This window comes from Ammospiza nelsoni, chromosome 3 (assembly GCF_027579445.1).
Source record: "Ammospiza nelsoni isolate bAmmNel1 chromosome 3, bAmmNel1.pri, whole genome shotgun sequence".
Classification (NCBI taxonomy): domain Eukaryota; kingdom Metazoa; phylum Chordata; class Aves; order Passeriformes; family Passerellidae; genus Ammospiza; species Ammospiza nelsoni.
The window spans coordinates 80,197,727-80,220,374 of record NC_080635.1 but is presented as its reverse complement, the minus strand read 5'-3'; the positions used below and the strand labels follow the sequence as shown (position 1 = coordinate 80,220,374).

The 22,648-nt window shown below is 43.2% G+C and overlaps 1 protein-coding gene across 1 annotated transcript; it reads right to left on the bottom strand.

Annotated features, from left to right (window-relative positions):
• Positions 1–333: 333 nt before the first annotated feature.
• YWHAQ (tyrosine 3-monooxygenase/tryptophan 5-monooxygenase activation protein theta) lies at positions 334–21,862 on the bottom strand. Its single transcript, XM_059469022.1, has 6 exons — positions 21,680–21,862; positions 20,305–20,683; positions 5,377–5,500; positions 2,850–3,013; positions 2,427–2,522; positions 334–1,403 (listed from the first exon to the last, which is right to left on the bottom strand). Exons 2-6 carry the CDS (start codon positions 20,596–20,598, stop codon positions 1,344–1,346), a joined length of 738 nt encoding a protein of 245 aa, XP_059325005.1. The 5' UTR covers positions 20,599–20,683; positions 21,680–21,862; the 3' UTR covers positions 334–1,343.
• Between the last annotated feature and the right edge of the window lie 786 nt (positions 21,863–22,648).

Below are 22,648 nucleotides of genomic sequence, written 5' to 3'. Positions count from 1 at the left end.
CACAGCAGAGAACTCCAATAGATTACAAAAAAATACATCATTTAGATGAGAATATTTGCAAGCCATGAAAGAGTATCAAGAAATTGGCTATCTTTTCGTAGTTCACTACTAAGGTGAATCCATTTCCTCTAGTAAATTTAGTTCTTAAGAAGTCCACATGTCAGATTAACTATGAAAAGTTATCCAGGGTATTTTTTTAAAACAAGTTTCTTTAAAAGCAGACTTTTAAGAAGTATGCAATAAATTTGAGAAAGACATTTCCAGCACAAGATACTTACTTTTTAAGTTCAGCCCTTAAGTTATTATATGGAATTGTTACAAGTCAACAGTAGGTGGTTTATAAAATGTAATTTTATTTAATGTTACTTTGCTGTTACAGAGGGCATAACATTTTCACAAGGCTTTTTTGGGACTACAATCAATGATTAGCAACACACAATAGTGGTCCAAACTCTCTAACAATCACTGGACAAACTTGACACCTTCTCACATGTGCACAAACCTGCATGGAAAAGTACTAAATTTTATACTTGGACATGTGAACTTCAATTGGTTTTCCCATTCCAGTGTATTGAGAAATGACATGCACTTTAGTCTGCCAAAAAGCACTGCCTGTACTCCAGCAGTAACATGCTGCTTCTAATACATAGTAAAGTGAATACCAGAACTACAAAGGCAGGAGTGTAAGTGAACTTTTATTGGGAAGGGATATCAACTGAAACAGCAGCAACTGAAGATTAAGAGAAGCCCCTGGTTTTGAACACACAAGCTTCTGTATTACATGATACGGGAAGCAACTCAATTTGTGGTTTTCCAAACTTTAAATGCTCAACTTGATCTGGCCCAAAACTTCCATATTCCTACTGAAACAGATACACAGTAGCATGTGAAAGTCAATTATGGAAAGGAAACCCTGCAGAATAAGAAGGGAATGTGGAGAATTAAATGCTATGTGGAACACTCTTTAGTTGCAATTAACTACGTTTTCATATCTTACTGTAATACAAAACACAGTCAACTGGCAGGAACTGGTTCAGATTTGTTTTTAAATACCAGGTACACTTTAGTCCGCTACATAAGTGTTTGGAAGTTACTCATGTTTATATGAAATGAAGCTATTAATACTTTTCTACAGCAGTAACCGCACACCAGGAAGGCCAGGACAAACACAAATCAAGGAATGGAGTTTTCCCAAAGCTGCAGTGTGAAAAGACTATAAATTGATTTCCATACACATGGATGGGTTTTCTTTGCTATAGGAAATCCAAGTGGAGCTATAAGGAATGGAGACGTGTAAAAAGGTTTTTTGAGAAGGAAAGGGAGAATGATGCCCCACGTGCAGTTTAGTTTTCTGCACCTTCTGCAGCATCACATTCTTCTCCTGCACTGTCTGATGTCCATAACTAGAAAGAAAAGAAGAACAGTGTCAGCTTTCAGAAGTGCAGCTTGAATTCCAAAAAGAGACAGCTACTGAATGTGAGGAAAAGATAATGACTTAGACTTAAGGATGCCCACAGAGTACCAGTGCCCTGCACAGCCCTGGCTGCCAGCACTTGCTGGGGCAGAGGTAACTGGACAGAGCTCCTCATGCACAGGGCACATGTTCTCAATGGCTCCAGCTCTTGTGCCTAACAGTGAGCTGTGCCATTGATCCCAGGCCATTCAACAGCCTCAACAGCAGCTCCAAGGGCAACTTCCATTTCAAACACAGCAGGCTGAATCCTGCAAGTGTAGATTGCCACTTTGGTTATTGAAACTAAGCACTTCACTCTGCTAACAACAGACACTTCTACTGAAGGACTACTGCAAAATAATAAATGTTGTCATAATTTTAAACACAGTAATTATTCAGAGAGGATATTCCCTGAAAAACTGCCATAGCTGCATATTTTAATACAATTTAGTTGTTCCATAAAGCAGTTTCTTAAATGGTTCATTGTTATAATAACATACTCAAACAAACTGATTTTATTCTTAGTACACTGAAATTTCAGAGCTTTTGAATGAAAATCAGGACAACAAATAAAGCAAGCTACACTGGATGTACACCAGGAGAAACTTTGTTTTGAGGTAGTCATCAAAAAAGTTTGAGTAAAATTCCCTGATAGGTCACAGATGACCTTTTTTAATTCCTTGTCCTATCTTAATATATTAGGTTGGGCTAAATGCCCCTTCTCCCCTCTACCATAAAGGCCATCACACCAGGAAGAATGTGAGCTATCCAGGCTGCTATTCCAGATTACACAGCATGGAGTCGGACATCAACTTACACAACATTCAAACTAAGTTATGAAAAAGTATCATAGGCAAACAGCCCAAGTCAGTGCTGTGCTGTGTGCGAGAGGAAAGTAAAGATTTTTTTCCATAATAAATTCAATCTAAGTGAACACCTGAAGAACCAGATAATACATAAAAAAGCAACTTACTGTTAGGTTGTCTCTAAGCAACTGCATGATGAGAGTACTGTCTTTGTATGAGTCTTCATTCAGTGTATCAAGTTCTGCAATTGCCTCATCAAACGCCTGGAACAATTAAATCATCTTTAGCCTTTCTATTAACTGATCATTAAACACAAGCTAAACCTATCAGAAAAGGTAGCTTAAAAAAAAAAAGCAACATCAGATGTTAAATCACCTGCTCTACTTGAAACAAAACCATACTACGGACATAATAAAAGCTTCCCATGCTGCTGAAAATTTAAGTCACATTGTAAATACAGCCTGCTTGTACCCCTTCAATCCCACTAACAATATGAGCTAGGAAACCAGAAACTTAAAAATTCATAGTTTTAAGCATAAACTCTCTTCTACTTTTCCTGCAGGCAAACTGGAAAAAAAAAAGTTCCTTACCGTCTTTGCCAGTGTGCAGGCAAGCTCAGGATTGTTGAGAATCTCATAATAAAATACAGAGAAGTTAAGAGCTAGACCCAAGCGAATTGGATGTGTTGGCTGCATCTCCTTCTTGCTGATATCAAATGCCTCCTGATAAGCTCCCTGTGAGTTTTCTATTGTTTCTGTAAAAGAATGACAAACAAAGTGCTTTTGGGTTGGCTTAAATTTTTAAATAGATATTCCTACCTAGATCACTCCATTTGTAGGAGACTGTATATAAGCCTGTTCTTAGGAAAACGGTGCACTTACTTTAATCAAAGTAACGATTGTACACCCATGTTAAGTACAGCTGCCACACTGACAAAGCACAAGGAGCAAACTGAGCTACTACAGAGCAAAGGTATTATTCAAGAGAATAAACACACTAAATACACAGAACTTAGTAAACACAAGCATCCAAGACTACTTCAGTCTTCAGTGGCCTTTGATACTTTGGGGGTGGGGAGGGGGGAAATATTTGTTCATTACTTTTTCTACAGAACTTGTACTTCATTCCTTTCTCAGGATGGACATGTTCATGTGAGTTGTGTGCAGAGTAAAGAAGGCCCAATTCCTTGAGGAAGTTTGGAAGGCATGTACAGCATTTTCCTGAAAAACTGAAGGTTTGTCTCCAAAATCTGCGTGTAGACAGGTCAAGATTAAAAGCCTCAATGTTGTGCCCAAAATAACTGGGACAAACACCACAAAGAAAAGAGGTTATCAGGTCAGAGAGTACTTCAGGAGTGCTACCTATAATCTATTCCAGATTCACTTCTGATAGACAACGAAAGGGCCAACAGCTGCCCTAAACATGCTGCAGAATGGAGAAAAAAAAAGGTCATTGCCAGAGCTCAAAATACTCTGTGAGGGAGCTAGCTAGTACTGGTACTGCTCCAACAAATGCTGGTAAAAGAACTTGGTAAGTAAAATATAATAAGTATTGAAAAGAGTCAAGACAGACAGTATTTACATGTAATGAGTACCAAAGGACTATCCATTTGTTGAGAACGGGTGAAAGAAGGCAAAAGGCTAGCAAATCCAGGAGATAAATTAGCTTGTAAGCACATAAAATATATTTGAAGCTGAGAAAATAAGCAGATGTTTTTGAGGTGGAACATCAGAAAAGCTTAAAGTCTTGAAGTCTGTAAGAAGTTAAGCAGAAAAGTCCACATGGTGATACAGAAACTGTAACTTCAGAGCTAAACCCCAGCAGGATCTGCTAACAAGGCTGTATCAATCAACCTCTCCTGCACTGTATCCCCTATCAGCATGTGTGGCATTTAACTGCAGACATTTTAGCAAACAGGAGCCGGTATTTCTACGCTTGGACAAGCCCAGATTTGTAGCTGTTGCTTGAGACAAAGTGTAAATCAGATGATCCTTGGGAAAGCCAAAGGCAAGTTTTCTCTGCTACCCATGGATTTGCTGCTGACACTTGAATCAAATTAAGGGTTAAGAATTTCTGAATACAACACATTAATGCAAAGATTTTTACTCCATTCTCTATATTTTCATCTTTCAATGTGAATGCTCCTACAATAGAGGCAGACTAACAAAGCCTTTACTGAAGGGACAACCAGCCCCAGCCTCTCACAAGCACTGCCATCGGTTTCAGGCAGCCAACAAGGACAGATCCTGCCACACCCAACCCCAGGGGACACCACAGCATCCAGGGGTTCCAGCAGTCCCTCTCCCTGGTGTCACAGCATTACTGCACCACTAATTTTGGTCCGTTATGTAGAGACAGATCACTAGCTTATGCCACACCAAGAGTTTTTAACATCACAACACTATCTGAGCATCTTGCAAGACAGTTTTAATAATTAATTCAATACATCTGCTCAAAACAGAGTTAAAATCTTCCCCAGAAGAGGTTCCCGAGGTACTTACAACTACCCATGCACCTGTTCTAATTCCTAGGAAAGGTCTACAGTCTCAAGATGCCCAGTATCAAGTGGCAGTTTCCAGGCTTTTCCTGCTGAATCCAAAAGGGCAAACTAAAATCCCCATGAAAATCAATCATTTTTGAGTACAGCTCACACTTGCTAGAGTAAAAACCTAGTAATTTTGTGGGTTCTTTATAAACATAGATGACTACAATGAAGTCTGCTTCACAGTGAAATCGTTAAAATTTGAAGACCAACAGGACTCTACCATGGAGCACAAAATGTTACAGAGATTTGTTTACTCTCCTGAGCCAACTTTTAGTAAAGAACTACAAACAAGCAACATGAAATATATTATCATACCTTCACCTACATTGTTTTCCAGAAGATTTGAGTAAGTATTATGGAACAACTCTTCAGGAATTTAGGGTAGATGACAGAACATCAACTAAAATTCCCTGGCATACTTAAAGGTCTAGTCAGATTTTGCTCTCAGTCTGTATGAAAATTGGAGATTTCTGAGTGAAACACAGCTAACTGATGTGAATTTGGAGTCTGTGTATTTCATTTCCTGGCCCCTCACCCACAGAGCAGAGCTGGGAAAGACCCAAGGTACTTACGTTTTCTGTCATCACCACAGGCAACCTCAGCAAGGTATCGGAAGTAGTCTCCCTTCATCTTCAGGTAGAATACCTTGCTCTCTGGATTAGTTGCATTAGCTATTAAATATTTGTCCAAGAGCTCCTGAAACAACAACAAAACACACATTGACACATTGCAAACACCACTGCAACTAAGTTCAATCTACTTCTCTCCCAGATTCGAGTTCATCCAGTTTGGATGGACTCAAACATTTGCTACAAGGGTAAATGGAGTTCTAGGGCGCATTTAGAATTAGAATAGATGCACACTTATTCCAACAAACTGAGCTGGCACACAACCATTAAGATGAACAGACAACTGGCCTATCAGACTGCAAGTAACAAGGAAAGGTTTACTGATGTACAGTTTCAGGACCAAGTTTAGTTTCAGGATATACATTTCTCATTTCAAAAACATTGAAATGAGTAAGCTTTTACTGGAAAAGCAAAACACGACACAAAGTTTCAAAGATACTTTTTTTCCCATCAATTCTGTTTATTAGACTTGTGATAAGCAATCTCCAGCCCACCTACCACATGGAGTCAAGGATTCAAACCCATTCAGTCAGCAGCCAACCTCACCAAACTGCACCAGCTCTTCACAAGGCTCTAAAGGAACACCTGCCTGTAGCACAGCAGGGAGGCATCCTCATATCCACCTTGCTATTCCCAGAATGGAAAGAGCTACACAGCGCTCTCCAGCACACCCTGAGCTGCTGCAAACATCACTCCCCTTGTCCACAGCTCCCCTACCTGATACCAGAAGGACAAGGAAAGGTTTGCAAGCCTCCAGCAAGAGAAGGTAAGTCTCTCTCCAAGGCTGTAAGTCATACTAAGACAGGGGTGAAGAAATGAGAGATGAGGTACAGGACTTTCCCCTAGAGAACAGGGTAGCTCAGAGAACTGACAAGCAGCAGAGCAGCTTCTGGCTGACCTTGCCCCTGAACTCCAGAGATTTTACCCAACTCATTACTACAACCACCCATGCTCTCCAGAGTTGACAAAAGATGCAAGTGAGTTCAGATACACTCAAGGAAACCCTGCAGTACTCAGAGAAACTTCACAGTAGGAATGTAAGTGATAAAGATCTGCATTTACTTGTTTGGAAAGTAAATAGGTCAAAAAAGGAGCAGAAAGTTTCCACAAAGCTTGCAGCTGCTAGTTAAGATTTTTGTTACATGTATTTTTGTTACATGTTAGGACCACGTATCCAAATACATGAAGCAGCTACAAAGGAAATAGTCACAGAACTGTTAGCTTTTTGCACAAAAATCCTTTGCACTTCGACTGACTACCAGAGCACTATAATCAAAACAAGCTAACTTTAGACACAAACCTACTCCCTGTGCACACCACCATGCTACTATTACTTCCTTTAAGGATCAATAGAAGCAGAGCAGTCCTGTTCAAAGTGTTTACTCAATCCAAGTCCATTTGATGTTTTGGCAACTATTTTAAAATGACACTTGTAGAAGGGCACTTCCAATTGGGTTAAAAAAGCATTTTTGCAGCCAAACTGTGTGTGTCCCATGGATGTAACACTGCAGTGCCAGACAGATCCCCACCAAGGCAGTAAGGCAAGAACAGAGTCATACCTGCCCTTGATACCACTCTAGGGAAGGCAGCAGAAGGTAAGATGATACCAAGCCTGACACACCCTTGCACCTACCAAATCACAGATGCTTTTAGGAGTTTCTGTAAGGCTTTTATAAAACCACTGCCAAAGCTTAGACACTGGCTATTTGGCAAAGGCATAAGTGAGGAATCTGTGTAACAGTTTAACACAGCCAAGTATACAGGGGCTTGAGCAAGCATATAGAACAGTGCAGCTCACTGGTGTTATGGAAAAAGCAGCAAAACCTTAGGGCTGTTTCAAAACAAGAGTTAAAATGTAGTAGGCAGCTGAGTAATACAACATTGCATTAATACTGTTATTGTGCATGAATCATTCTATACTAGAATGAGTTATTCCCACTTGACAAATTTCTGCAAAGAAAAGAACATCACATTTTGGTTCAATGTTTTCCTACTGCTTTTCTCCTATGACAATGTCCATGTCAGCCATAGAAATGCAACGCTGCACAAATCAGTTTCAGTCTGAGACAACAATGTGGTAACATCAAGTCTAAAATTTGAGTTTGATTTTCCAAGAAACTGCCCAGAATGATGACATGTGACACATAGTACACCTGTGGTTTAGAAAGGTTCCTTAAATCCACTATGTTTGAAGAGTAACCACCAGCCTCCAAAAGCCATCATATGGGGGACTACTTTAAGTAGCAGAGATGTGACCTATCCATGTGCTCAGATGAGCTGTGCCACAGTCTAAGGAGCACTGACCAGACAAGCAGTGAAGATACTATATAGCATTTTAAATAAGGAATTCTGCAAAACTGTCTTAGTTTCATTTTTCAAATACTGAAATACAACTTTCAAGATGCTACAACTACATCAATAAGGAACAATCAGGCATTTTTCTTTTATGCTTTCCAAAACACAGAAATTTCCTGTATACTTAGCACACAAAAAGTATTACCCATTTTATTACAAAATTTTGTCTTTTTGTAGAAGAGGCAGTTCTAGCTCTAGAGCTGATCTGGCTTGGTTATGGCTGAAAAATACTTAACCCCTGGAACCTAATGCACACTAAAGAATGCTTACAGGAAAGCTTTAGCGTGGCAAATTTAAGCCAAATCTGAAAGCTACACTCCCTAGGGCATCAATGCCCATTTCTTCCTCCCCCCAGATGGGGTAGGCCACACACTTTTTCTGGGAATATGAAAAGATTTTGCTGTGCCAGTCCTCCACAAGCAAGCAGCACTGTGGCCTGTGTGCCAGTGCATCCCTAAAATGCTGCCTTTGTTAGGCACATCTGATAACCAGTGGCTCTGTCCAAACTTCAGAGAAACTTAGAGACAAAAGTGATGCAGAGAATGAGCTGCAGTTTTTCAGACAGCAAAGAGTGGGTTATTTCCTAGGCACTTCTCGGGCAGAGAAGCTCAGCAGCCCAGCAGCTCTCACTCCCAGTTCATCTTAAGGGCCTCCTAATCCTTCCATAACACAAGTGGGGAACAGACCTGTGCCTTTTCCTTCAGCTGGGGTGGTACATTCTCCTTCTGCACTTTACATACTCAGTTTTGTTTTTTTTAATAGCCTTAAATGGAAGAAGATCTCATTTCTGAATCACGCAGTATAGAACAGAATCCAAACAGACTTTGAGTGAAGCTGACTATTTTTCAGGCCAGATGTTAATCTTTCAAATCAATAATTTATTTGCTGTACTTCATGAGCCATTCATCTCAGGATTATCATAACTTCTCAGAAGGCATCTTACCCTCCCTCTCAGAGACAAAATGTTGGTGGAGTAGTGGGAGCACACAGCACAGTAAGCCAAGTTATTTGCTTTACACTGCTTTGAGTTAGTAATAGCAGGAAAACTCACAATTTCCTGCATCTCTTCTCTCATCTTTCCTCACCTGGACATTTTTACCTTTCTAGCAGAGAGAAATTAGCCAAGAATCCTTATTTTCAACATCAGCTGATATTAAGTAAAATGGCTACAGGCAGGCAAAGCAATGAAGCAGACCACAGAGAACATCAAAATTTTTGTGATTTTACCTAGGCAGAGACAAGCACTGCCAGAGGCGTGATTCTGGGATGAAGTAAGGCAATACAACAGACTACCATCCATGCTCACACACAGTCAATGTGCCCATCCCTTTCATGTATTAAAATACAGCTGCCACCATCACTTAAGAATTGCAGCTCTTCCCATCACCTTCTAAAGCAAGCCTTGAAAAACCAGCAACGATGTGCCCTGCACCACAAAACATGCCTCAGAAGCTGCATGAAAGCCACACAACGCCCAGGCTGCTGATCTGCTCTGATGGGGGTGCCTCAGAAGCAGGAGCAGTATGAAGATGCAGGAATCAAAGCTCTATCCTCAGAGCAGACCCTTTGTGTCCCACTGCAGCTGCATTACAATGGGTTTGCAGTGTGACAGGCTGTGGTTGGTAGCTGCTGCCTCCCCCACACTGCCATATTACGTTCAAGTGGCGCGCTGGTCCTCCTAGAGCGTGACAAGATTTCCCACTCCTCTTCTCCTAAGCGTTGCTCATCCATCTCAGTTTATTTCCACCTTCACAGTGTGCAAATACTCTTGTCATCCTAACAGCATCATATTCTCACATATGATATTCTTTTCCCCTCTCATGAAAGGAAGGTTTATTTATCTGCTATAGAGATGCCAGCAACAAAGGGCTGACGCTCCCTGGAACAGGTCTGCAGCTGCCTCAAGAACCATGGGGAGCAGGCTGGGAGCCTGGCAGCTGAATACCTCTTCCCCTAAAAGCTGTGGCTTTTGCCTTTTTCTCTCCATTGGCAAACGTATTCCTCTACATGCAAATGAAACTTACATTTCAACTGCCTTTTTGGATCCTTCTCCACTGTACTCTTGTTCTTTCCCAATGAGGTAAGTACCCTCTCAGTCCCTTTGCCCTTCTGTTTAAGTAGGCTCAGGGGTTGAGCGTGTGGTACTCACTGACCACTGCAATTCACCTGAGCCAGAAACACTAAGTCTATCTGCTCTCACCACTTCCTCATTTTTTCAGCTTTATGAAAAGCAAGCTCTGAAGGAATGTCAGGCATACCTTTACCTGAAGGTATGTCTGACACAGACAAAGCGGCTCCCTGAAGACAGAGCTCCTTAATAATTATTTGTGGTGTGTGCATCCAGCCAACCTCTCCTTACAATGCACTGGCACACATCCCCTGCAATTCATGTTCCAGCCCCACTCCACACATGCTTCCTGTTTTCTCTTTTCAGGGCAACACCTCCTTGAAAAAGTTGACATCATAACAGAAGTCCCACTTTCTCCTCACCTAAGTCTATTTTAAAAGGCAAGACTGATTGAGACACTAGGTTCAGCCATACACTAAAGTACTTTCTATACAGTTTAACTACAGGGTAGGTTCAAGTGGCACAAAAATACCACTGCTATCTGGTCTGTGCTGTTCTCTCTTCCCACATATCCAGCAATAAAAAAATCTCAACAGCAAAGATGAATTTGGAAAAAAACCATCTTGAATACCTAACTGACCTTTTAGCTTCCTTCAGCAGTTGTGCCACTTAGACTTTCTTAAGAGTAGCAAGTACATGAGTGCAAGTCTCCTCATATATTCCAATACCACTAACTAGTGGACATATTCTTCACACTTAGCCATTCAATACCAGAGGATAAAGGTGAACCAGGTCAGCTCCAGAGATTATCTGCTTGTCACAACTAGTTTGAGGCCAATTTTCAAAGGACATTAAAGACAGCACGTGCTTAGGTACAGACAGAAGTTCTCAATGTGGTAAACTCAAGTAACCCAAAACATTTACAATGCCACCATCACTCAGATGTCAACACCTATGACATGTCTGGGTCACAACACCAGCACCAAGTTATTTAATGTTATGCTATTAAAAGACAGATATACATTGTCATTTGCATTCCTCACTGAGTAGTTTAATTTTGTTCCACTAAAAGGAAAAAAAAATCTATGTAAAAGCAACCATCAGAAACAGCAATGCTCTCAAAAAGTTTGTCCCATAAGTTAAGCTGCTGCATGATATTTAGCAAGGAGGAGTGTGCTGATGCTCTAAATGGCTGGCACAAAACTTTCTGAATGAAGTCTATGTTGGATAAAGTTTGATTTTTTCAAGTCATTCTGTTTCAGCAATACTCTTGAGCCTTAAGTCCACGTATCTTACTTCAATATGTTTAAAATACCTTATTTCAGCACCATCTCCATCTTCTGGGAATGTAATTTAAAGGCTATTTTTAAAAGTGAACATCCTAACAGTTTGTGTGAAGCAACTGGCATTACAGGTTTTAGTAATTAAAACAATGTCCTTCACCTGGCTTGAACTCCTATGACACAAAAAGCATCTAGAAAAAACCCCAAATCTTATAGTAATAATTTTTTGACAAAGAACAAACTAGTAAATATCAATGCTTATAAAATCAAAGAAATTATATTCCTCCTTACTGTATAATGAAAAAGTTTAATTATATGGGAAAAAAAGAAAGAAGAAAAAGAAAAAAGAAACCAAGTTGAACTTCTGCTCAGCAGCTCTTAGCTGTCCAAGTGTTCTCAGACCTGCCAGCAGAGGAGGTGCTGCCATTCCACAGAGTACCAATTTTTCACAGGTTTTACAAGAACTAGACTGAGTTCCATTGCTGTTTCCTAGATGTTTCTTTGTTTTCTGAACTGACACTGAATGTTCTCTATTCTGAGCTCTAAGTGCTTTTGGGTTGTTTTGTTTATTAAAGAGCACAGCCTCCAGGAGCACAGATGTTACCTGGTAACAGCAACTAACTGATTACTTAATGTTGTACCATACACTAATTGGCCAAACCCCACAGAACCAAAAAGTCACATGCAAGTGAAGAAACTGTTTCAAAATAAACCTATTTTGAGACAAGGTTCCTAAAAATAATACACAAGGCACAGAGTGCATGTCAACACTTCTACTAAGTTACCTCACCACCCTGAAACATGGATCCAACATCAGAGTCCCATCTAGATGAGCAGCCTGCATCTCTCACAGGAACACCATGAGTGTCTGAAGCTGCACGAATTCAGGGCTGCAGTATGCAAAGTATTTGAAAGAATTATTCTGTCCCAAGTATTTCTGATGGTCCATTCAGATCCAATATGAAACAAAAAGCTCTAGAAGCAGCCTAGACAGAAATGGTTTCCTTCCACCCCAATTGCAGTCAAAAAGCAAAGCTAACATTGGTGAGGCAGCTCAGACCAATGTAATCACCTAATATAACTTAAATGTGAATTTAAACACATCAAATATTCCAAAGTCTCTGACAGCACAGATGATTGGTGTGGGCTCAGACCTTTCAATAAGGCTTCTACTCACAAATGACTGCCTGTTTTAATCGTCTAGCAGAGCAGTATTTAAGACTTCTTGACTATTTTAAGTAAAATCAGTCATTCCAAAGTCCACAGTATGACTCACTGAAACCTAGGTGTTTTTTAACGTTCAGCAGTTGTTTTCTTGACAGGAAAGGGAGAGTCCCGTGCTGCAACAGTAAGATCACTTTACTTTCAACACTGTAATTCAGCAGAACTGAGTTCTTCATCCTTCAGGATTCAAGCTCTATGCATCAACTCCTTTTGGGAGAGCATCAAGTGATTTTCATACACACCTCTCCAGACTAACAGTGTTTCAGTTTATGTATTGAGGAAAATATGTGTGTACCTTTCCAGTAATGGCATGGCCTTAAGATGACCTGACAAAGCACTACTGAAAGCAGAGACAAATGTACCTGACATGAAAACAGAGAGGGTGACCTAATTCATCTTTTCCATTTGGTTCCATGTCTTTGTCTATATAGTTTTAAGAACTGGCAGCCAATACCTAGGATTGGCCCTGAATGAAGTATCTGGAATCTCACTTAGCAAATGCACTGAAAGCCTGAGCTGCAGCACGTCTGCCCACACTATTGCCACCTGGGGTTGAGATTAATTTAATCTAGAATTTACACTCACTGCTTATACTTCTCCTCAAGTTAGAAAGTTCTGTGGTCCCCAGAGAACAATGGAAGCCAGGAACTAGAAATGTATGGAAATACAAGTTCTCCTTTCTACAGATTTTTCAGACAAGATGAACAATACAGTCAAAGTCAGAGAACTATATAAGTTTTTATGGAAGACCCTAAAGTCTTCCAGTTTCCCTCCATCTAATGTAAAAATGACTATTAAAAAAGTAGTCATTCCTCTTTTCAAAAATTATAAATTTTTGATGAATTAATGGCCATACAACACAGCCAAAAGCTTTCAGGAAAAATTCCTTGGTATCTGACATATTTATCTCAAATTGATTCTAACATTCTTCCACGACTGCGTTTTACATATTTCTAATTCCTCAAAATACTTCCAAGTGCTCTTCCCTTCTTAGCAAACACAAATTTTAGACACCAAATTCTTCCCTTCAGAATCCTGGCCATCTAAAAGCATCTTTCAGCATCCATTCACAACATTGAGTAGTATCACGGAATCAAATAAAAAAGTCTAAATTTTCATTTAAAAGCACTTTATGCTCTGCAGCTACAGAAGCCTAAAGGTAAGATTAAATGACTGGCCAAGGTATAGCTAGACTAACAGCATTTAAGAGGAACAACAGCACATGAGAGTTACGTGGTCTTAAGGTACATTGCCCTTACACAAAGCACTAATTTTGACTTGCTTTAGTTCTCATCTCTCTTTGGGAGCTCTTGATCAGAGGCTTGGGATCACTGAAACTCAAAATGGCAACACAACAGATGCACTTTCTTCCCACTGCATAGTGTAGCTTGGAAGAGCCTTTTGCATCATCCAACTTTATCCTGAAGGAAACCCAGCAATGTATTATTTTACTCAATCTATTGGGACTATGATTGGGAGCGTGCCAGTAATTTGTTATTCCCCAAATGAGACAACCTACAACAACTTCCTGAAGAAGTTCTGTCCAGGAATGATGTGGCTGTCAGGCAGGTAAGAATATATATAGTGTATTTAGAAAAGCTATTATTAAAGCAAATGCAAATTCTTCTGTGTTCAGAGCTGAACACTACTCATGTATCAGGCTACTTCAGTGAATGGATCATATAAATCAAAGGAGAGAATAAAGAGCAATAGAGCAAATAATAAACCCTTATCAATATTAGAAACTGCTAAATCAAACCCATGATTACTTACCAAATTTAGAGACAGGTACAAGCAAAATCATAGCTAATTCAGGGCTTCCAGTTCTTAGATCTTGACACCTGATGTTTTGGTGGGTGCACAGACTACAAGATGTGAAACTCAGCACTCAAATTGTTTCGGTGCCTCTCCTAAGTGCCCAGCTCACACAAACTGGGCACTGTTATATATTCAGATATACAGGATGGGTTAGCAAATGACAGGCTTACAAATCCTCAGTATGCACAGCTCAAGTGTTCTCATGTTGGTTCCAGCTTCCTGGGCTGCAGAAAGGATGAGGAGGAACTTATATATCCCTCCAATAAACTTGGTGGAGCTATACTGAGCATCACAAATGCTGTGCTCAAGAACAGTTTTTACTTACCTTATTTTTGTGACAAAATTGGCTTCAAGTTCATTGGCAGTAAGAAAGCACCTGGCCCCTCAGTCTCAAAGGCCAAGAGCATAAAGCTAAATATGAAAACATTGATTAATGAAGCATGCACCTTCACCTACCAAAGTATACCCATGCACTTTTACCAGCCCTTCCTCTGCTGTTTTCTTTGCTACCTTCCTCTGAAAATCAGGCATCCTCCCACTGCTGAAACCAGAATACCAAGTTGCAGTGCCTGTACAGAAACTATACAATCTACTCCTTTAATACTGTACTAAACGACCCCAAATGGCATAATGTCAAAGAAATCAAGTGGAACAACCTTCAAACTCAAGTGTGTTCTTTCCCCATCAAGCTCTCTCTCTCTCTCACATCCAGGCTTCTGTGTTTTTCTTCAGAAAGGCCCCTCATCACATTAGAATCCAAGATAATAGAAGTGCCTGTGAGACAACTGTCTAGCAGGTAAGCATGACAGTGATTTACAAAATCTGTTAAAAGCTTCACTGCATTAGCAGAAAGAGAATTTTTGGTTTTGTTGTCCAGTTCCACCTAGTGAGCACATCCTACTTTCTCAAGGCCACCAAAGCCATAAATGTCCTCCAAGAAATTTAGTAATTCTAGACAGCATTCAGATGTAAGGGAGGGAGCAGCAAGCAATGACTGCATGGGATGGAGGCTGCAGCTCCGACAGAATTCCTTGAACTATTCTCAGCTGGACTCTCTATTCAAGAACCTCAGTGCACTCTAGGCTTTGTTTCTGCAACAATCAGTCCCTTTTCAGAACTGATTAAATTTCCTTTGCACAAGAGTGAAGATTCCAGCAGCAGATTCTATTGAAAGATGACAGAGAAAGTAAGAGAAGGTAAAACTATGAATAAGTCAAGGTCAGATCTAAGTTTCAAGCATATTACACTGAAAAAAATTAAACTATTAAGTTCCACAATGCTTACCACAAATGTGTTGATGGTTGCTAGAGGTTGCACTAAGAATACAAATCATCTCTCTCTCCACAAATTACTTTCCACAAAAAAATATTATTTATTCCAAACTACTCATTCAATTCACATTCACTCCACAATTCTGGACTTCCCAAAAAGTAACATTCCCAACCTAACTTTTATGAAGTAGCCTTTCCCTTTAGTCAGTCACTTAAGAATAGTAGTTCCTTTAACTTTAGAGGTTAAAAGTGTACTTGTAACCCTGTCCCAACTACAACTAGGACAACTAACTCAAGTCCAAATGCAATATTAAGTGATTAGCATGCCTGACCTTCAAAATAAAACGGCATCCTACATGGTTTCCTGTATCAAAAGACTGTATGTAACACCCTTTTATTTATGGGTTTCACCTCTATACCACGTACATTTCTGTACAAACTCTCTTCCCTGACAATAGCAACACAGAGACAAAGAATTCACAAGATATGAAATTTTGGCAATTGTTTAGACAGCATCATGAAGCTGATACCTACTGAATATGACAAATTTCTACATGTGCAAAAAAACCCACAAAGATTTCATTTTTCTGTAGGCCAAAAGTAACAGTAGGGAAGAAATAGGGCTATGGTCAAAGTTATTCATCATCAGACATCATATATTTTAGCTGATATGAGGAATCTATTTGCTGCTGCATGAAAATGCCAACTTCACTTTCAATGGATCTCTTGTGCTGTTGAAACAAACTGCTCTAAACATCACCTTCTAGCATGGGGATTTTTGTTCTACTCATTTTAAGTGACTAACTTTAGAACTAGATCTATAAAATGGGTAATTATCAGAAGTGGACAGGTTTTTTTACTCATTTTCATTCACTTTTATTGTTTCTTAAGTATGTGAAGCAGCAGCAACAACATTGCAACCTCGGGGAGGAGGGAGGGAGGGAGGAAGGAAGGAAAGGGGAGCTGGCAAGAGCAACACACCAATACACACTTTCAACAATTACCAGTAAAATCTCAGAAGATCAAAGCATCCCACCAGCCTTAAGACAGTAAAAATACAGACAATACACACCTATAGCTCAAAACTCCTTCATTGCAGGCACTGCCACAGGGTGGCAAAAAGAACCAAGAGCACAAGTAATGTGACTGCTCCTTCATTTCTCAGTTCACAATGGCATTGCTCATTTCTAGAGAAACAAGCCAACACGGGCCTGACACAATACAATGTAAAAACGTTTCCAGAGGACACTGTGAAAACTGATGTTGAGAAAAAAGCCTCAGGTATGTAACTTCTACACACAGTTTTCTAAGAATATTTAAAAAACACTTTAACACTTCAGCTAGAGACAGAAGAAGCAACAATCAAGACACAGTTGTTTTCAAGCCCTAATGACTTTGCATATTCATCAAAATTAGAACTGTGGGCAAGTAGTTACCAAATCTTATCTCTATTACTCCACGAAGAGCTCCAACACATCGGGACCTAGAAACTGAACACAAACAGGCACAAACCCCCTCAAGCTGTAAGTGGAGAGTGCTCCCAGGCAAGGGCTGCCGTTTTCCTGCCTTCACATTACTGCTCTCTACAGAACAAAGGAGCCTGAATGCAACACAAGTTATAGCCATGCAAAACGACCAAGGCTTTCAGAAAACCCACCAGCTTAATCTACTTTCCCAGAAAGGTTCTAATTCAGAAGTTAACTTTTTTCAAAAAACTACTGTCACTGAACAGTGAAGTGTGCATAAAATTAAGCAGATCTTATACTGTGTGTTCCATCTTCAAAGTTCCCTACATCATTTCACTAATTATAGGAAAGTTGCTGCTGCATCCACCCCTTGTACATTATCTAGTACCTGTCTTGAAATAACTCAGGTCAAGAGAAAGCAACATGAACTTTGTGCTCAGAGTATATGAATCAACATAGTGTAACTTTATCTTGAAAAAAATTGAGTTGCTAACCTGTTTCTTTAGCCAAGGAGAAGAAAGTTTCAAGAACAGTTCTAGCTATGAGTCATAAGGGATGATTCAACATTAACTCTCTACATTACCAAAGAGTCAATCAATACAGGGAGTTCAGCAAAACCTCCTAGTGTACCTTTCAAATAAAACATTTATGCAAGTTGTTTGACAGCCATACCATTTCTCTATTAAAGACCTACTCTCATCTGAAAGACCAGTCATAAAATTAACAGCTAAAAAGCATTCAGATCATGCCTACTTGCAAGATAGGCAGTTAAATAATCAGTAAAAGCTTTATTTTTATGTATATATCTATATACAGCTATCGCAACGTAATTCTGAATGTTTGTATTCTAGTGGTGATTAAATTTAAGTACTTTATAAAACCATGACCTGAAACAATGCCTACTTAACTGGCTTGGGGCATTTTTTTGCAGGAAAAAAAGTAATTACAGATTCCATGTTCCTGCCATTTTAATAGAAAAATTAGCAGCATTTTTAATACTAGAACAAGTACTTATACATGAAGATTTAGAAATATGCCACACCAGTAGTTAAAAAAAAACCTTTTGAAAAAACTGTTAGTAGTATGACTAACAGCAGTCACACTCCACCCAACACACCCACCCCTGCTAAACCCAAATACTCCAGATGACAAGCAACCTTTCCATACTACTTGCCAGCAGTTGTTACAGTTTAGCTGCCTTCCTGGAATTAAAAAAGCATCTCTGAGATTCAGCTGAAGAGATGTGAAAAAGCCACAAGCTGTTACCATAGTACTAGTACAGAAGCAATTATCATTCAAAGGAGGAGCCAAACCCATGGTGTGGCTCAGCTTTAGGAAAGCCATCCTTTGTACCGCCTGCTCCTCCCGAATTCCAGCCTCTCACATGCTGACTCAGGGATCATAGGAGTGGTACATGGAGAGGAAAGGGAGGCAATCAAGAGAACAGAACTGCACATGGCCCTCAAAGGCAGAATAAAAAAAGGAAGGCTTGCAGTAGACAGCCAACACCTCCCACCAAAGGAAGGCACATCTTTGCAGCAGGTCAGGACAGGAAAAGCATGCTCAGCTGCGGCTTTTGGTCTTCACTACTTCCTGCAGCCTCGCAGGGCGGAAGGGGAGAGCTGCCAACAGGCCATTGCTGAGAACAGAGAATGACTGGAGTGCAGGAAAAAATCATCCAGCACAGGAAGAGCTTGCTCTCCCTACACTGCAGGGCTGTGCTAGCACGGCTACCAGAATCCCTGCTGGCCACCATCACATGGGGTGCAGTAACTTCGGGAGGGACACCGTGTGAAGGGGACCACTGCCTCTCCCCATGGAAACACAAGCTCCTTGCCAAAATGGTACAACCAGTATGAGATCTTATGCATCACCTTCTCCAAGGCTCTAGATTTGGTAAAAGGACAAAGGGAAATTAAGAAGTCTGAAGAGTGAGCTTTACATGAAGGTCCTAAGCAATTAGTTCTGAAGTGAGGTACTGAGTAGAGAAAGAAGAGTGACACAAATGCTGGCACTTATCACACAGGGTTCTAGTGAAACTTCTGTCACAGGAAGCAGGAATCCTACAGAAGTCCCATCATTTTCACAAAGGGGAAAGTTTCACAATTTCAATACACCTGTAACTGGAGAAACAATTTTGCTCTTGTGGAAGGCATGGGCTCTTGAATGTGCTAAGGAATTAAATGATTCATAAAGCTAATAAACATGAAAATTATTTTCAAGACAACTAACGTTGATTTAGAAAGAAAGAAAAAACCTAGGTGGCAGCATACAAGGAAGCATACAGGTATTTTCAGCACAATCCAAAGAAGCATTCCCTTATACATGAGTCAGAACACTTAAGAAGAAAAATCTGTTACTTCCAGACTAGTCACCTTTAAATTCACATCTCCTAAGCAAATCTGGAACAAATTTACCTCAAAATTGTCTATTTCCTTATAGACTTGCTTCCTCCTGGTCTCACATTAGCAATACTAGACACCAAAAAAAAAAGTAACTACGAGGAGCAAATCAACCACTGAAGATGATCTGCCACGGAATTACTACTGCATTATGCACAGGCAGTTTCCTGCAGATACAATTCCCTGGTCATGGAGAAGTGGGTCCAGCAGTCTCCACACTGCTGACACACATCTCTTGAGCTCCCACTACAGTTTTCCTATCAATAGCATCTGGAATTCTGCTGCTTCCACAGAAATGTACTTCTGTGCCTGATGCATGCTTAGGGTGTCATTCCAATCTTTACACCTTAGCTTCACATTGCTCCATCATTACTGCAAACTCATCTCAAAGATACCCTGAGAAGTCAGCTTGCATTTAACAAGGAATTTCTACAGGTCACTTTCCCCCTTCAATACAGATGTCCAAGTTTGTAAAGTCAAATTTATAACATTCCTCAAAATGTCTCTTGAAGACCCCTTCAGAGTACTGTTCTTCATGAGGAAGTAAACAAAATGCACACATCGTTTCAATGTTTGAAGTTATTATCTGAGCTCAATAAAGGGGTTTGCACATTTCCAGCTTATCTTAGTAATAGGTTTACTAACCACAGCAGAGGCTAAATTCTCTGTATCTCTGCAACTACGTGGTTAAATACTACATATGGATCACTCCACCCAAAAATGTACCTCACAGACACCCAAAACTGAGTATCTCAAATACCTCTACACATATAGGGCCAACAGCATAGTGCAGCTGATCCTCCTCATCACAGTGACCCATGTAAGGGTTGCAGAAGTTATGGTACTGACCTCACCTACCCCAGCACAAAACTGCATGTTGTACCCCAACCGAGTTCCCAATGCTTCCCCAGTACAGCAGCACACTTAAATACTGCATTTCTTAACCTTTAACCAAATATAAGAAAAAACAAAGTCCCCACTTACCAGCACCGTGGTGCAGATGGACCTGAGCTCAGACTCCACCTTCTCCCGATAGTCCTTGATAAGCTGCATCTTCTTGTCACTGGTGTCCGTCTTCTGCTCGATGCTGGAGATGACCCTCCAGGCCGAGCGCCGCCCCCCCACCACGTTCTTGTAGGCCACGGAGAGCAGGTTGCGCTCCTCGTTGGACAGCTCGGCCCCTTGCTCCGTCACTGCCTTCATGCAGGTGGCCATGTCATCGTAGCGCTCGGCCTGCTCAGCCAGCTTGGCTTTCTGGATCAACTCGGTCTTATCCATGGTGGCTGGCAGTGGGACAAGAGCAGGGCAGTAGCAGAAGAAGCTGGAGATGTCACACTACCAACACGAGAATGCACCTCAAAACCTGACAGAAAGAAGACAGCAACCATGATGCAAAGATAAACACCACCCTACAGCACCCACTGCAACCCAGCAAAAAACGAGAATTACTGTGAGCCTTGCCTTCCCTTCCCCATCTCCAGGTGCTCCTCCTGGAGAGGCGGACTGCAACACCCTGTCCTTCCACGCAAGGCTACGGGGACTCGTCCCAGGGGTCCACCCCTCGGGAAACCACGACCTAGAAACCCAGGCGGAGAAGTCACACTCGGACGGCAGCCAGCCGCCCAAGCAGTAGAAATAGCTGCTTTTCCATCAGAAAAAAAGTCATCACCCCGCTTTTCCTTCGTGCCCTACGTGAGCATATTAATATGCCCTCTAACAGGGACTGTGGAATGATTCCTGGTTACCACCCTACCCAGGGCCCTCGCCCAAATCCCTGCCTCCGTGTGCCAGCAGCCCTGCGGGCGAGCGCCGGAGGCAGGCGGGCATGAATGCCGGGACTGGCGGGAAAAATACATAATAAAAGCGGCAAGGCGAGCTCGGCGCCGGCGAACGCAGCAGGGGTTAAACCCCTCCAGGACCCGCCTCCCTGGGGGCGAGCGAGGCCGGGGCCGCGAGGCCGGGAAGGGGGCCCCGGGCGCTTCTCCTCCCCGCGGCGGGGCGCGGCGGACCCGGCCTCCCGTCTGCCCCGGCGGCCGCCGATCCGGACCTCGGCGCGGCGGGGGCCCCGGGCTGCCGGCGGGGAGCGCGGCGGCTCCCGGCACACGGCAGCGGGTGCGGTCTCGGGCTCAGCGGCCGCGTCTCGTGGGACGGCGAGGGGCGCGGGGGAGGCCGGCGGAGTCCCCGTGGCGACGGGGCGGGAAGAGGAAGCGGCGGCGGGTGCGAAATGGCGGCGCTGGATGCACCTCCCGCTCCCCGGGGCCGCCGAGCTCTCCACGCCGCGATCACAAAATGGAGGACGCGGCGGGAGGAGGCAGCGGAGCGGGGCCCATCCCGCCGCCGGCCGCGGCCCCGCGCTCACCTGGGTCCGCCGGGCTGTGGGGCCGGGCCGCACCCGGTCGGTGCCGCGCTCGGGGCTGTGGCGGAGAGAAAGAACCGCTCCCGTCTCGGCCGAGCCAGCGCTGAAGGGCGTTGGCGCGCGCACCGACCCGCTGCGCGGCCCGCGCCCACGCGGCCAATAGCGGCTCGGCCTGCGCGCCCGGCCCCGCCCCCCCGCGCACTGCCGGCCAATCGGAGAGAAGCGCGCCGCCGCGGGGGCGAGCGCGGGCAGGGCGCGAGCTCGACTGGGCCCGTGGGCTGCGGCTGGGGCCACGGGGTTTCCTCCAATGAGATCCAGGGTGGGGTGACGTCACTGTCGCCATGGTGACGCCGCTACAACCCCCCCCCCCCCTCTTTCCCCCCCCCCCCCCCCCCCCCCCCCCCGCCCTTGCCTCTTCCCCCCCGCCCGGCGCCCGGGACCGGGAAGGGGACCGGGGATGGAGGCGATGGCGGGAGCGGGGCCCGGGGCTCCCTGGGGAAGGGCCCGGCCGAGGCGGTGCCCGTGGCGGCAGCGGGGCGGGAGCGGGGGGGCGAAGCGGTGCCCGGGCCCGCCGCACGGCGGCTGTTGTTCCGCCCGCGGGCGGCCGCGCCCTCGGGCCGCTGCTCCCCGCAGCGCCGGTGGGCGGGAGCTCCCGCAGGAGCGGGCGGCGAGCCCGGCCCTGCCCGGGCGGCCCTGCGGCGGCTCGGGCGCGGCACGGCCGGGAGCGGCCGGGCGGCCCTTCCGGAGCGGGCCGGGCGAAGTCCGGGCGCTGCCGCCGCCCGGTGCCGGGGCTGGCCGGGTCTGGTACAGGCAGTGAGAGGCTTCGCCTTCCCGAGTACGTGTTCCCGGAGCCACACGCGGGAACAGGCAGCATTTCCCATAAGCAGCGATCAGTATAATTGCTTGTTTCCATCCTTTTCATTTCACCTTAATTCTTTAGAGGTCAGAACATGCTATGACGTGCAATAGTAG

Coding starts and splice junctions, on each gene's coding strand:
- YWHAQ (XM_059469022.1), bottom strand. CDS start 20,598: ATGGATAAGACCGAGTTGATCCAGAAAGCCAAGCTGGCTGAGCAGGCC. Junction 5,501..20,304: donor CCATCTGCACCACGGTGCTG/GTAAGTGGGGAC, acceptor TTGTTGTTTCAG/GAGCTCTTGGACAAATATTT. Junction 1,404..2,426: donor TGCTTAGAGACAACCTAACA/GTAAGTTGCTTT, acceptor TTTTCTTTCTAG/TTATGGACATCAGACAGTGC.